General features: G+C 45.9%; 1 protein-coding gene across 8 annotated transcripts in view; it reads left to right on the top strand.

Moving 5' to 3' along the window:
* Window positions 1–15,696, top strand: part of TRPM4 (transient receptor potential cation channel subfamily M member 4) — a 51,572-nt gene that overhangs the window by 1,830 nt on the left and 34,046 nt on the right. For 5 of the 8 annotated variants that reach the window (XR_012508965.1, XM_074369259.1, XM_074369262.1 and 2 more), the window contains exons 3-12: window positions 2,916–3,090; window positions 3,562–3,742; window positions 3,924–4,087; window positions 4,251–4,434; window positions 7,891–7,952; window positions 8,107–8,298; window positions 8,582–8,681; window positions 12,431–12,543; window positions 12,832–13,176; window positions 13,346–13,480. Coding sequence is in view for 7 of the 8 variants with exons in the window: in XM_074369259.1 (XP_074225360.1) it covers window positions 2,916–3,090; window positions 3,562–3,742; window positions 3,924–4,087; window positions 4,251–4,434; window positions 7,891–7,952; window positions 8,107–8,298; window positions 8,582–8,681; window positions 12,431–12,543; window positions 12,832–13,176; window positions 13,346–13,480 (1,651 nt within the window). In the remaining variant the exon portion in view is untranslated. Of the gene's footprint in view, window positions 1–2,915; window positions 3,091–3,561; window positions 3,743–3,923; window positions 4,088–4,250; window positions 4,435–7,890; window positions 7,953–8,106; window positions 8,299–8,581; window positions 8,682–12,430; window positions 12,544–12,831; window positions 13,177–13,345; window positions 13,481–15,696 lie in introns of those variants that run through there. The other 3 variants (XM_074369261.1, XM_074369266.1, XM_074369265.1) reach the window with 3 other exon arrangements.

Here is a 15,696-nt window from a genome sequence, read left to right as displayed (position 1 = left end):
GGACTGGAGAGAAAGGCATGGAAAGTAATTCCAGAAATGGGAACGGTGTAAACTGCCCCTTTGACAATGTAATGTGACTAGGAAATGGGGCGAAGTTCGAAGTGCAAGGAGTGTCTGGAGGAGGGTGGAGCCGGAACTCACAAGGCCTCCAAGGCCACCTGGAAGGGGCTGGAAGGACCATGTCCCTGGTCCATGGGAGGGTCAGGATCAGCTCTGGGTGTGGAAAGACCCTCTGAGGGCCACGTGAGGATGAATAGGAGTTTAAGAGGCTGAGTGAGGGTCTGGGTGGGAGGAGAAGAGGTCTGAGCCAGATCAGGGCTGTGGGGACAGAGAGTGGAGGGGACAAGGCAAAGATTCAGGAGGTTAAGAGCTTGGGGACCCATGGATTTGGGGAGTGAGAGGGGAGGATGGACCTCAGACATCTGGTCTGGGGCCTGGGAGACAGTGGGGTTGTCCCTGAGATGGGGACCCAGGGAGATGAACAGGTTTGAGAAATGTTGCTGAGCTCAGAGGGGGACCTCATGCGTGGGAAAGGCCTGGGGGGAACCAGGGGCATCGCAGACCTGCATCAGGGGCTTAGGAAAGGTCTGTGATTTCCATCTAAGATTTGAGAAGTCCTGGCTGTAGATGTAATGTGGATGTGGAAGTTGGTGAGATGTTAAGGGTCGGGGTAGGGGGAAGAACTCATAAAATCAGAGGAAATTGCAAAATGGCAATTCTATGCCCGATCTTTTTTTTTTTTTTTTTCATGGAAGAGGATTTCTAAAAACCTGTCTCTGAATGCCTCGAGACAAACATGCTGCCTCAAGTCACCACAGCCTTCGGCACATTCACTTATAATTTTCCACTTGGTGCTTCTTTCCCTTAAGTTACTGATCTGGCCCCTGGGGGCACTGAGTCTGAGACCCTTGTAGGGCAGCCATGTGATCCTTGCTCTGGGGAACGCCTGCTCTCAAGGAAGGTGCAGAGGAAGAGAAAGCCACAGATGAGGCAGAGACAAAGTAGCCAGGAGAACGGGTGTGCCCTGCCAAAGGAAAAGTTTTCTAGAATCAGAGCCTTTTAGCGGTGATCAGTGCTGCTCTGTCAGATGACACCTGACTAGAAGCCACTGTGTTTGAGGACGTGCAGGTAATTGCTGACTTTATCAGGAACAATTTCAGCTTCGGTGGCCACACAGAGGAAAAAGGGTAGGAGATGAAATGTGCGGAGGGAGAGTCTGCCAGGGCTGTCCACCACAACTTTCTGCGATGGTGAAAATGTTCTACATCCACATCCAATATGGCAGCCACATGTGGCTCCTGACCACTTCAAATGTGGCCAGAGCAACTGAGGAATGGAATTTTTAATTGTATTTAATTTTAGTTTATTTGAATATAAAGAGTGCTGTATGACTAGAGGCTACTGTATTGGACCGTTCAGGTTCTGGAACATTCCATGAAGAAATTTTGTTAGGAAGGTCTAGTGGGAAGTAGATGGAAGGGAATGAAGGAGGTCCAGGGATGGGGATGAGATGGGTGAAAGGATTAAGTGGATAAACTGAGGCATGCCAGGACCCTGGAGGTAGACTCAGAAAGGGGGCATGTGTTTCCTGTAGTTCTCACTGTGCTAGGATTCTGTGTGGACTGGTTGGTCATTCTTTTAGTGTCTTTACAACTTTTGCCAAATCCACAGGCCACCTGTGCTATTCTTTCCATAAAATTGGTCTTTAAATCATGACTCACTCCATTTACATCAATGCAGGTCTACCCAGTATCTGAATCCCTTCCGGAACCAGGGACCAAAGAGATTTAGATGCATTTTCAAATAAATCCTTCATTCCCCCCAACTCGTGTTGCTTTCTCTATCTCTATTTTTTTTTTTTTTAGTTGTTTTGTTGTTGTTTTTTTCTGGGGGTGGGTAATTAAGTTTATTTATTTTAATGAGGTTCTGGGGGTTGAACCCAGGACTTCGTGCATGCTGAGCATTCACTCTACCACTGAGCTTGCTCTTTAAAACTCAGGTGCCATTCCCATCAGGTAACAAGGGATGTTTGTACATTTATTTAGGTGGAAAAAGTTGAATATATGGTCATCGTAAATGGAAAATCTGTTCCATTTGCCACAAAGAGAATGAAACTTGTAATAAAAGACAATTGCAATGAAAAGCAAATAAAAATATTTACTTTCTAACTGGATGCTGTTGCCAGCTCAGTTTTCTGAGCCTGAGGCCAGCTTTTCTCTGTTACAAAGAAAGAGTAGTAAAGGGTTAGGCATTAAAAATATTCTAGCACCCAGCTGAGCCTCTCTCCTTGACAGTAATCACGAGAACTCAGAAAGGAATGATTTTCTCACTGTGTTATTCAAGGTTATTTAAAGCTCTGTGTGGAGTTCATGAAGACTGGGTCTGGTATGCAACCCCCATTTTAGGAAATGTTGAGTTTTTTCATCGACGCCTCATAGTTCTATGAAGTAGGCTGTGCTATTATTGTCTTTTCACTTGAGGAGGCAATTTAGGCTCAGAGAGGTGAAGCCACTTGCCCAAAGTCACACAGCTGCCTCAGCCTCCAGCGCATGCGTGCTCTCTGAATCACTCTCTGGATTTTCCTTTTCATGTCAGTATATATTTTGTCTGCAGGCAGCAATCATGTTCCCATTTCAGGCCCTACAGGCAACAGTGAGGGTAGGGCCCTGAAGACCTCCCTGCTCAGGCTTACTTGAGCCACTGTGGCTTCCTACTGGTGGGCTAGGTGACTGAGGCTGTCACCTCCCACCCCAGTCTCTCCCTCAAGCTAGTCAGAACCAGAGAGGGGCAGTGCCAGCATCAGCATGGACAGTGAACACTTCTGGGGGGCATGCAGAAATTTGGACATTTCTCTAGGATGCTTGGGGTTGGTGGGGACACCCCTCGGGTTCATGTTCCTCCTCCCCACCCCTCAGAGGGACCTTGTGCCAATGTGGGCATCCTCGGCGTGCCCACCCGTCAGTGGCCGTGGAGGATGCGTTCGGGGCAGCCGTGGTGACCGTGTGGGACAGTAACTTACACACCACGGAGAAGCCCACAGATGCCTTCGGGGACCTGGACTTCCTGGGAGCCGGCCGCAAGGCCAGCAATGTGAGACCCGCATGTCTGGGCAGGGCCAGGGTTGGCCACGGGGCTGCATGCCAACGGGGGCTCCTAGAGCCAGGGTCTGGGGGTGCCTCAGCTGAACACTGTGTCTCCCCATTTGTCCATCCCTGTTTTTACCTCTCCTGGATCTCTGTCCCCTCCACCCCTGTCTGTCTTCTCTGAATCCATCCTTCTCTATCTGAGTTTGTCTGCCTCTCTCTGGGTCTCTGTCTCCCTTTCTCTCGGTCCCTGTCCACCTCCGTCTGGGTCCCTGTCTGCTCCCCTACCCCCGATCTCTGTCATTCTCTCTCTGCATCTCTGTCCCTTTCTCTCTCTGTCCCTCTCCCCTGGGTCTCTGTCACCCACCCGCCGCTGCCCTCGCCCCGCCCCCGGATCTCTGTCATCTCTCTGCGTCTCTGTCCCTATCTCTCCGTCTCTGTCTTCCTCCCCGTGTTCCCTCCTCTCGTGTGTCCACAGTTCCTCCGGCTCTCTGACCGCACGGATCCAGCTACAGTTTATAATCTGGTCACACGCACATGGGGCTTCCGGGCCCCGAACCTGGTGGTGTCAGTGCTGGGGGGGTCGGGGGGCCCCATCCTCCAGACCTGGCTGCAGGACCTGCTGCGACGCGGTCTGGTGCGCGCTGCCCAGAGCACAGGTGACTGAGGGTGGGAGGGGGGCTGTGCCCTCCCTCAACTTCTCTAAGATGCTGTCTACCCGCCCCCAACCCCCGCCCCGTCAGTCTCTGTGTGGGTTTTTGTCTGACTCTCTAGTCTCTCTGTCTCTACATGCCTGTGTTGTCTCTGGACCTCATCACCACTCTTCGTGTCGCCGTGTAGGGGCCTGGATTGTCACTGGAGGGCTGCACCAGGGCATTGGCCGGCATGTTGGTGTGGCTGTGCGGGACCACCAGACGGCCAGCACTGGGGGCAGCAAGGTGGTGGCCATGGGCGTGGCTCCCTGGGGTGTGGTTCGGAATAGAGAGACACTCATCAACCCCAAGGTAGGACCCAGGGGCTTGGGAATGGAGGGGACTGGGGGCTGGGAATCCCGGGTCTGAGGGAGGAGGAGCTGGGAACCGGGCTCAGGGTCGAGGGAAGAGCAGTTGCTGCCTGTCCTCCTGGCTCTGGTGGAAAGGCTCCCTGGTCTGGTCACTTGTCCCCCAGGGCTCCTTCCCTGCGAGGTACCGGTGGCGCGGCGACCCCGAGGATGGGGTGCAGTTTCCTCTCGACTACAACTACTCGGCCTTCTTCCTGGTGGACGACGGCACGCACGGCCGGCTGGGCGGAGAGAACCGCTTCCGCTTGGGCTTCGAGTCCTACGTCGCCCAGCAAAAGACGGGCGTGGGAGGTGAGTGGCTTTTTTCCACTGGAGATTCATGGCCCACGGCTCAGGATCCCAGGGGGCTGATCTGGTCGGAATTTGAGGGTTGAGGTCAGGAGGAGTGATGGTTAAGTGATGGGCTTCTCCCATCATTTGCTGTGTTAAAAAAAAAAAAAACTTTACCTTGAAATCTACAATATGTGGATGTGGACAGCTTGATGAATTTTAAACAAAACTGAACCAGCTTATGCCACCAGCACCCAGATCAAGAAACAGAGCATAATCAGCTCCTTCTTCTGCCCACACCCAAGGGCCACCCTATCCTGCTTGTCACAACTTATGGTAGTTCTGACCATGTTTCACATGAACAGAATCACAGCAGCACGTTTTAAAGTTTGGCTTCTTATACTCAACATTATTTCTGTGAGATTCATCCATATCATTGCATCAGTGGTAGTTTGTAAATAACCCACCCATCAAAGAAGAAAAAAAGCTAGAAAATATTTTGAACTGAATGATAATGATGTTATGACATACTAACACTTTTGGGATAAGGCCAGTACAATACTTGTAGACTTAAAAGCACATATATATTTAAAAGAAAAGAAAAGAAAGTCTGAAAATTAATGATTTAAATCTCCAGTGGGAAAAAACCAACTTAGAAACAGAAGAGCAAATCAAATCTAGAGAAAGTAGAAGCAAGGAAATAATTAAGACAAGGACAGAAATTGCTAAAACAGACACAAATGTCCAGTGGAGAAAATCAGCTAAACCAAAAGTTGCTTCTTTGAAACATTTCCTGTATTTTATAAAGTGTCCACTTAATTCTTAAATTTTACTTAGTTTTTTTGGCACCTTTAACCTTATTTTTAAAAATTATCTTTTTGGGGTGTATAATTCTATGAGTTTTAGCATATGTATGGATTCATGTGACCATTTCCTCAGTCAGGACACAGATAGATTCTGTTCCGTTTGGACCCAACGCCTCGCAGCCACTTACTGGCTTTGCCATCCTTCTAGTCTCCTTTTTATCCAGAGGATCATATAAATGGAATCATGACCTTTTGAGACTGGCTTCTTCCACACAGCATAATATTTTATGGCAGCTTTAATATGTGCTTATTGGAACTAATCAAACAGTGTGAAGGTACATAAGGAAATTCTTATTGCATGAGTTGTAATTTGTAAATAAGCCAAGGGTCAAAGAAGAAAAAAAGTTAAAAGAGTCCCTTCCTAGCTCCAACCCTCTCTATTAAGTAATCAGTGTTATCAGTGTTATTTGGTTTGGAGTTTATCCTTTCATACCTTTCTCTATGCTTATAAAATCCTATGCAATTGTATTTCCACCTCTATGGTGTTTCTTTCTCTCTTTTATACTATACATATCACTTTCTTACTACCATCCCTTTAGGTGCAGATCGCTATCTTGCGTCTCCTTCTAATAGTTGATGATATCCCTTGGTAATGGCTGTACCATCTGTTATTTAAATTTTTCTCAATGGGTGGAGACTTAAAGTTCTATCAGTGTTTGGTACTACAAATAATGCTGAATAAATATTGACATATGAACATTCGTAATAACATCCAGGTGTTTTAAAGTTTATACAGTAGATCACTGAAGTGAGATTGCTCTGTGTGTATACGAATAGATAGTACTAGACAACTTTCTAAAAATTTGGAGCAATTTTCACTTTGTCGAGAATATGTGAGAGTGTCTTTTTCTGTCCAGTGTCACCCAGCTTTGGATACTCTTGCTTTAATTTTTTTTTTTCCAATTTGATGAGTAAAGAGTGACATCTCACTTTAAATTTGATCTTTTAATTTATCTAACCACTGTTAAAAGATATAAACATATATTTTGTTGGTCAATCCGATTTCCTCATTTATGAATTGGCTATTCCTATTCTTTGCACATTTTGAATGAGGTTACTTCTTTCTTATGTTTTTGTAAGAATTCTTCATAGCCTGTCACTAGTAATGCTTTGACTGTTATATGTACTGTAAATTTTTAACAGATATTTTAATTATGGTGTCTATTTCCACAAAAATTCTATCATTTTTATGTGGTTAGATGTACTTATTATTTCTTTTATAGCCCTTTGGTTTCCCTTGTTTTTTTTTTTTTTTTCTTTAAAGGTCCACTCCATTCCAACGCTATGCAAATATTCCAAGCCTTCTTTTTTAATACCTTGTATTTTTTATTTTCAAATCTTTAATCTATTTGGAAATGCTTTTTACATGTTTTGAGGTAAGGAATCTACATTTTTTTTCTTCTAAATGGGAAGCTTTGTTTTTTTCATGGCCATTTAATAAATAAACCATCTTTTCCCAGTTAACTTGATATTGCTAATTCAGTTATAGGTTAAATTCCTCTCTATGTTAAACTGTTTCTGAACCTTTCTCTCTTCTACCTCTCTATTTATCTCTTCTTGTGCCAAAAATATTTTTTAATTACCAGCAATTTAAAGATGTTTGAATACATATAAGGAAAAGTTCCTCCGTGCTGTTCTTCCTCAAAAATTTCTTAGCCCTTCTGATATTTATTCTTCCATATGAATTTAAAAATTATTTTAAATTAAAATTATTTTAAATTAAAATTAAAAAAAGGAAAATATCACCTAACACCTCCTACCCCCCTCTTTCCCCAAACTGCATTGAAGTTATGTGATACATTGTGACAGGTTTCCATGTATTTCTGTATGAATGAATTCCCAGGTGTTTTATTATTTTTATGAAAATATGGCTAAGATGCATATTAGTACCAGTTGGAGGAAAGTTTTTGGCTTTTGTGTATTTTTCTTGTATCAGTCCTCTTAACCAAATTTGCTTACTGATACTTATTTTGAATGGAGTTCCTCCAATATTCTGAGAATATAAAACATCTTTTCTTCAAATAAACATCTTTGTCTGTGCCAGTTTAAAAAAATACAGGTTTTCATTCAATTTTTTCATTTTCTTGTATTATTATGTTAGCTCAAAACTTCCAGTTAAGAAAAAAAAAAACTTCCAGATAAGTGTGAATAGTAGTAATGTTGTCTCATTTCTTATTTTAATGGGAATAGAGTTAGTAGAGAACTCTCTCATATGATTTTGCTGTTGGGCTCTGATAAATATCTTTATTGTATTTGGATAGTCCTTTTTATAATTCTTTATTTCCTTTATTTTCTGTTTGAACGTTCATCATCTCCTGGCTCCTGGACAGTTAATCAGTTACAGGATTGACTCATGCCATAAAAGCCCACGTCCTTCAGGAACCCAGGAGTCCAGGCTCCCAGCCCCCTCCTCCCTCAGGAAGTTGATCATTACTGTCTTCAGAATCTGGCCCCTCCCATTGTCCTCAAAGGCATGACAATTCCCATGAGCCTTGGGATTGAGGATTAGGCAGAATCCAACCTTTGCCACAGGGCCTCCTGGGAAATGTGGTTCTCTCCCATCCCTGCAAAGGCTGATGGGAGGTGACCAAGCCCTCTGTTCTCTCTTCAGGGACTGGCATTGACATCCCTGTCCTCCTTCTCCTGATTGATGGTGATGAGAAGATGTTGCAGGTATAGGGGCCCGGATGTCTGTGTCTAAGTGAGCAGTGGCTGGGGGCCATACTCCTGGGTCCTGAGTCTTAGGGGAGGCGAGGGCTGGGGTTCTAGACTCCAGGTGAGGTGAATATCTTCCTTCCCTAACCTGACTCCCCCTTTTATCCTGTAGAGGATAGAGGACGCCACTCAGGCTCAGCTCCCCTGCCTCCTGGTGGCCGGGTCAGGGGGAGCTGCAGACTGCCTGGCAGAGATCCTGGAAGACACACTGGCTCCAGGAAGTGGAGGGGGCAGGCGACATGAAGCCCAAGATCGGATTAAGCGTTTCTTCCCCAGAGGGGACCCTGAGGTCCTGCAGGCCCGGGTATGATATTGGGCATCCCACTCTGGATCTTGAGATGGGAGGGAGCTGGGGACCTCAGCTCCTGGGTCTTGAGAGGTGAAGGTACTGAGGACTTGGAGTCTTGGATCCAAGGGAAGAGGGATGGGGGCTCAGACTCATGGATATGAGGGAGGAGAGGCTGGGAACCTGGACTCCTCGGTACTGGGAGTAGAGATTACTAGGTCCTGGAGGGGAGCATTCTCCCGTATCTCTGTGGACAGGCCCAGGTGGAGTTGGGCTGGGGTTGTGGAATTTGGTATTGCAGGTGGAGAGGATCATGACTCGGAAGGAGCTGCTGACAGTCTATTCAACTGAAGACGGCCCTGAGGAATTTGAAACCATCGTTTTGAAGGCCCTTGTCAAGGGTAAGACTTGGACCCCTGAATCTCCCCCACTGTCAGCTTAACTTTGGACACCTCTCCTGGCCTCAGCACTTTATCCATCCTCTCTAACCTAAGGTTGTGTCCCCTTTGATCTCTTTCCTTTTATCGTCCTATTTTGGGGCTTTGCATGGTGCTATTGGACAGATTTCCTAAGATACTTTCATTATGTTCCAACATTGCTTTCTTTCTGTTGCATCCATCCACCCATCCTTTCATCCTTCAACCATCCATCCAACCATATGTAGATCGATCTTTTACCCAGCCATCCATCCATCTTGCCATTTACCCATCCTTCTATCTATCCATTCACATAGCCATTAACAATTCTGTCTACTCATCATTCTTCTAACCATCCATCTTTCAATTTACCCATCCATCTTTTTGTCTGTCCATCCACCCATCCATCCATCTTTCATCTATCCATCCATCTTCTCATCCATCCATCCATCTATCCATCCATTTTTCCATCTATCCACGCACTTACTCTTTCTACCTTTCCTACATGCCTCCAGTATGTTTTAGGCCCTGAGGGGCCATGGAGTCAGAGATGAACCAGAGTGCTGTCTCCCAGTGAGGAACTCCTGATATTTCACTAGAGGAGTGAAGGTGAAAACTGAGGTAGGGAGCATCTTGGCCACCTGGTGGAGGCTGAGGATGGAGCTCATTATTTATTCAACAAACATCATTCTAGGCTCCAGAGATGAAAGCAGACCCATTTCCTGCTCTCAAGGACCCCAGATCCTTCCAGCATTATTTTGACACACCCTTAAGTAAATTCAAAACAAAACATGGGAGAGGAACTGTAGTCAGGAAGGGGAGAGAAATTCAATGGAGAGGTGGTATTTAAATTGGGCCTTGAGGAACTAGTAGAATTTGGAGTTAGTAAGAGGTAAATAAGTGTTAAGGAAGATTCCCAGGGCTCTGTGGGGATGTGGGTGGGGAGGGTCATTTTTGGTGTCAGAAGAGTTTTACAGGGAAAACACCCCTTTAGATTAAAAATTCCCAAGAGGCACAGTTTAAATTTCTGATGTGTTCTCAGCCTCAGATCCTCACCCCAATTGCATTGTAGTTCATGCAGAAAGAGTAGCTACTTTTGACTTTGGAATCAGATAAAACTGAAATTTGAATACCAGCTCGGCCCCCTCCCTGCTGTGTGACTTTGAGAAAGTGACTTTCCCTCTCTGAGCCTTAGTGTGAAAAATAGAGATACTATCTGGCAGGAGTGTGGTGAGCCTCAGAGTCAGCTCTTGGGCAGTGCCTGGTCCCTAGTAAATGGGAGCTCTTTTTAATATGATTCCATTTCTTGTGGGGACACATCCTTTCATAGAGGATGTCTGTCAGTGGGCAGATCTGATTCACTTTACAGAAGTTAACTCACCAGCCTCCTGGGAGAAAACAAAGCGGCTCTGGAAGATGTGGTTTGAGGGGCTGGTGTTGTAAGTCCATTGCCTGCAGAAGTGCGAGTGATTGCAGTCTGCTGGGGAAACTGGAGACACCGGGACAGGCTCAGTGACAGCAGAGTCGAACTGATGGGGTTTCAGGAAGTGAGGAAGGAAGAGGAAAGAGGATAAATGCTCCTTAAGAGTCTATGAACAGCCAGGCATTGTGCTGAGCAGTTGGCACGCATTATTGCCCCTGATCCTCCACCCCTACCTGTAAGGATTTGCAGTTTGCAGATGAAGAAACTGAGGCTCTGAGAGGGGGAAAGTGACTTGCCCCTGGTCACACAAGGTAACAGGTCAGGCTTTGAATTCAGGTCTGACTCTCAAGCCCACTGCGTGGGGCATGTTGAGGGAGGGCTAAGAGGTTCACGTGGATGGCAGGAAGCATGTGACATGAAGGGAGGGATGGAGAGATGGCTGGTGAGGTGGGCGGGGCCACACCACCCAGGACCTCAACTGAGACTTTGTCCTGAGAGGCACAGGAGGGCCAGGGTCAATTCTGTGTCGAGAAGGACCCTCTGGGGTCAGGCAGTGTCAGACTAGAGAGAAGAGACCATGAAGAAAAGGAGGAGACTGCAGTGATTGTTGTGGGAGAGGATGAAGCTGGCGTTGGCACTGGGGCCCTGGGGACAGTCAAGGGGGCTAGGCAGAGTCAGGGGGCTGGAAAGATGGGGCTTGGGGACTGATGAGCTATAGATCTGAAGGGAAGGAGGGACAAGGACAGCACCTGAGGGTCTGCCTCGATGACTGGGTGGACAAAGGTGCCATCCCTGAGACGGGGAGCCCACAGAAGCTCAGTTTTGGGGAAAGACACTGAGCTCAGTATGGACATGGGGAGCAGCGAGGGCTTGGGGGGAGGGGCCCAGGTGACAAATGGTAACATATTAAGGCAGAATATAAAGCAAGATATGATACATCAGTTTTCCCCCTTCTCTTGAAACTGTGAGGGAAGTAGGGGAGATTCATAGAATCATAGAAAAACCAACTCTGAATTTGCTTTAGGGTTTTGAAGAGAAATATACAGTTTATGGCCCTAGGCGTATTACTTTTTCTCTCTGGGCCTCTGGTTTCTCCCACGTTAAAGTTATGCTGGTCAAGCTGCAGATTCCTCCCAGTTTGGGACATCTTCCTACAGTTACTATTGAAAACAATGCCTCTAAGTGGGTACCATTATTATTCACATTTTATAGATGAGGAAACTGAGGCTCCCAAGGTTCAGGGACTGGCCTGAGACCATTCATTTAGTACAATTGGTGGAGCTGGGATTGGAACCCAGGATCGCCCTCCTCAAAGCCCTTTGCTCCTCCACGCTCCACTTGATAACCTAGTTCTGCAAAACCGATTTTTTGGAACAAACCAGATGAGATGATAGGGACATCTGTCTTCCTTTGCTTTGGAGACCGATGTGGAGCAAGTTTAGCCAGAAGGAAAAACTAACTCGATGGCACAAGTGCTCTGAGACCCAGGGATGTCTAGGCTTTGCTTTACTTCTCCTTAGATCCACTGGATGCTTCAGACTTTCCACACATTTGAATCTATTAAATTGCTGGATCAGGGTTTTACAGGCCTCTTGTTCTTCCTTGCTCTCTTTAATGACCTTCAGGGTTTATGGAGTCCTTCTGATGTTTGGATTTTTTTCCCTGCTTCCGTCTCCTCTTGCTTCTCACAAATTCTCCCCAATCAGGAAATCAGAGTGACTCACATTTGCCATCATATCCTGTGTTTTCCTGCACCCAGGCTTTTGCTCAAGCTGCTCCTGCTGCCCTGTGGTTTCTTTTCTCATCTTAGATGCAGACTTGCAAGTCCTACTTTCAAAAGCCCTAGCTCAGTGCCCGTCCTCTGGGAGGCCCCCCTTGCATCTCTCCATCTTTGCAATTGTAGCCTCGCCTGGGCCCTAATCACATTTTATGCCCGCCACCAAGGGCACCGATCACTCTGAGGGCAGTTATGTGGTTCTGGGGCATATTTCCCCCAATGAGCTACTTCAGGGCGGGGACTGTTTCCGATTTCTCTCTCCACCCCTCTCACTTCCTGGCCCAAAGCCTACCTCAATAAATGTTTAATAAATAAATGATTCCCTTTCCTTTTCTTGGCAGCTCTAAACCCTGAGCTGAGTGACCTTATGCTTGTAATAGCCTGACTTCTTAAAGACCCCAGACTCTGCCCACCAACACTCCCCTTATACAGACTTCAGATGTCAAGTGTCTCAAATAGAAGTAACACAGACATCCATCAGGTGTTCCCAACCTCCCCCTGACTTCTTGCTCCCTCTCCCTCTCACCCTTTCAGCCTGTGGGAGCTCTGAAGCCTCAGCTTACCTGGACGAGTTGCGTTTGGCTGTGGCTTGGAACCGTGTGGACATTGCCCAGAGTGAACTCTTCCGGGGGGACATCCAGTGGCGGGTGAGGGGTTGGGGCCTGGAGCCTGGGGATCCTGACAAAAGGGATGCATTCTCCCCTCTCCCTGACTTCGTTGATATCTGGTTCTATTTTCCATTAAGGCCTGTTCTGCCTTCTCTCAATTGTCCATCTATCTCTGATTGTCCATCTGTCCTCCCTCCCCATCCATCCATCCATCCATTCGTCACTCATAGCTCTGTATCCTCATCTCTTGTCCTTAACCTCTGACCCCACCTGGCCTTTTGCCTGTCTCGGTGCTCACCTCTACCCCCATTCCTCCCTCCCCACCAGTCCTTCCATCTGGAGGCCTCCCTTATGGACGCGCTCCTGAATGACCGGCCGGAGTTCGTTCGCTTGCTCATCTCCCATGGCCTCAGCTTGGGCCACTTCCTGACCCGGACGCGCCTGACCCAGCTCTACAACGCAGCACCCCCCAACTCGCTTATTCGCAGCCTTCTGGACCAGGTGTCCCACAGCGCAGGCACCAAAACCCCAGCCCTTAAATCCTCTGAGGAATCACCACCCCCTGAGGTGGGGCAGGTGCTGCGGATGTTGCTGGGGAAGACGTGCGCGCCGACGTTCCCCGCCGGGGGCACCCCCCCGGGCGAAGGCAACAGGGAGGATGTAAGGAACCTGGTGGGTGGGAGAAGCCCAAAGGGACCTGGGGGCGGGGCTATGTCGGGAGGGACGTGACTAGAGAACTGGATGTGTGACTGAAGGGGCAGGGGGCGGGGCTGATAGTTGGGGCGGAGTCAGGGAGCGTCTGGGACGGGGCCAACCTTCATCACACCTTCCTTGCCTGCAGTCCTATCTGCTGCCTGACAAACCTGCCTCAGAACTCTTGCTGGAAGGAATCCCCGGGCAGGCCCCCTGGAGTGACCTGCTCCTCTGGGCACTGCTCCTGAACAGGGCTCAGATGGCCGTGTACTTCTGGGAGATGGTGAGCGCTGACTTGATCTCTGATTCTACTGTCTCCTACATACCTGCCCTTTATTTCTACTGGACTCCAGTGGCTAAGCAGTAAGATTCCCTGACCTACGTCCCACCCCATCCTACCTTCTTTTGGGGGGATGGGGTGGGGTGGGTAATTAGATTTATTTATTTATTTATTTTGATGGAGGTCCTGGGGATCCGTCCTCCATTCTTTATATATGACCCCAAGTGCTGCTTCTTCCTCCCTCCCACCCCCCACCTACATATTTCTTGTAACTTGCCTTTTCCATTAACAGTATATATTGGGCGTTTCCTCTTGTTCATACATATGCATCAATTTCACCCTTTCAAAATGGATGCCTGTATGTGGAAGTGAGTTGTTATCTGAGGCTGGGGGAGTCATTTCATCATAATTACACTTGCAGTTTAGATGCAACTTGTTACAATGCAGAAGGGAACAAAACTGAATACCTGTTTTCAGTTCTTTGGGATACCAACTTAGGAATGGAATTGCTGGGTAATATGGGAACTCTGCATATAAGTTTTTGAGGCTGTTTTCCATAGTGACCGCACCATTTTACATTCTCACCAGCAGTGTATGGGGGTTCCATTTTCTCCATATCCTCAGCATCGCTTGTTATTTTCTGTTTTTGTATCTTTGTTGTGCTAAAATACAAATAACATGAAATTTACCATTTTAATCATTTTTAAAGTATACAGTTCACTGGTATCAGCTACACTCACACTGTTGTGTAACCATCCCCATCATCCAGGTCCAGAACTCTGTCTTCATCCCAAACTGAAACTCTGCACCCTTTTTTAATAAAATTTTCAATCTTTTTTTTTTCTTTTTTCGGAGGGGAGTTAATTTGGGTTTATTTATTTATACGGAGGCACTGGGGATTGAACCCAGGACCTCGTGCATGCTAAGCATGTGCTCTACCACTGAGTTATACCCTCCCCCTTGTAAATAAGAACTCCCCATTCCCTCCAGCCCCTGGCAACCACTATTCTACTTTCTGCCTCCATGAATTTGACTATGCTAGGCACTTCATCTAAGTGGGATCATGTAATATTTGTACTTTGATATCTGGCTTATCTCACTTAGTATAATGTTTTCAAGGTTCTTCAGTATTGTACCATGTGTTAAAATATCCTTCCTTTTTAAGATTGAATAATAATATCCCATCGTATGGATGTACTACATTTTCTTTATCCATTCATCTGTTGATTGACACGTGGGTTGTTTTGGCCTTTTGGCTATTGTGAATAATACTGCTATGGTTGGTGTACGAATATCTCTGTGAGTCCCTGCTTTCAGTTGTTTTGAGTACATACCTAGGAATGGAACTGCTGGATAATGTAATTCTAGGTTTAATTTTTTTGAGGAACTGCCATATTGTTTTGCACATTTTACTTTCACCAGCAATGCACAAGTGTTCCAGTTTCTCCACATCTTCACCAACACTTGTTCTTTTCTTTTCCTTCTTTTTCTTTTTTGATAATTGCTATCCTAATGGGGGTGAAGTGGTATCTCACTGTGTTTGGATTTGCATTTTCTTAATGATTAGTGATGTCGAGCATCTTTTCATCTGTTTATCAGCTATCTATATATCTTTGGAGAAATGTCTATTCAAGTCCTTTATCTACTTTTAAGTTGGCTTGTTGGTCTTTTTTGTTGATGAATTTTAAATTCCTTATATGTCCTGGATATTAATCCCTTGTTAGATATATTATTTGCAAATATATTCTCCTTTTCTGTGGATTGTATTTTCCCTTTGTTGATAGTGTCCTTTGATGTACAAAGTTTAAAATTTTGATGATGTCCAGTTTGTCTTTCTTTTTTTCCTTTGTTTTCTTGTGCTTTTGGTGTCATATCTAAGTAACCATTGCCAAATCCAAGGTCATGATGTTTTATCCCTATGTTTTCTTCTAAGAGTTTCGTAGTTTTATAACTATTATATATAATTATTTAATCCTACATGTTAATCTTATTGAGATTCCTTATGTATGATGAGTCACTTCTGTCTTGCTGATTTCAAGATTCTTTCTTTGATTTGGGCTTCCAATGATCTGATTATAATATTTCTTAGTGTGGATCTTTTTAAATTTATCCTACTTGGAATTCTTCATCTTCTTGGATGTATAGATTCATGTGTTTTATCAAATTTGGGAAGTTTTAGTCTATTATATCTTGAAATATGTTTTCTGTCCCTTTCTGTC

Source organism: Camelus bactrianus, chromosome 9 (genome assembly GCF_048773025.1).
Source record: "Camelus bactrianus isolate YW-2024 breed Bactrian camel chromosome 9, ASM4877302v1, whole genome shotgun sequence".
NCBI lineage: Eukaryota > Metazoa > Chordata > Mammalia > Artiodactyla > Camelidae > Camelus > Camelus bactrianus.
This window is presented reverse-complemented; position numbering and strand designations above follow the sequence as displayed.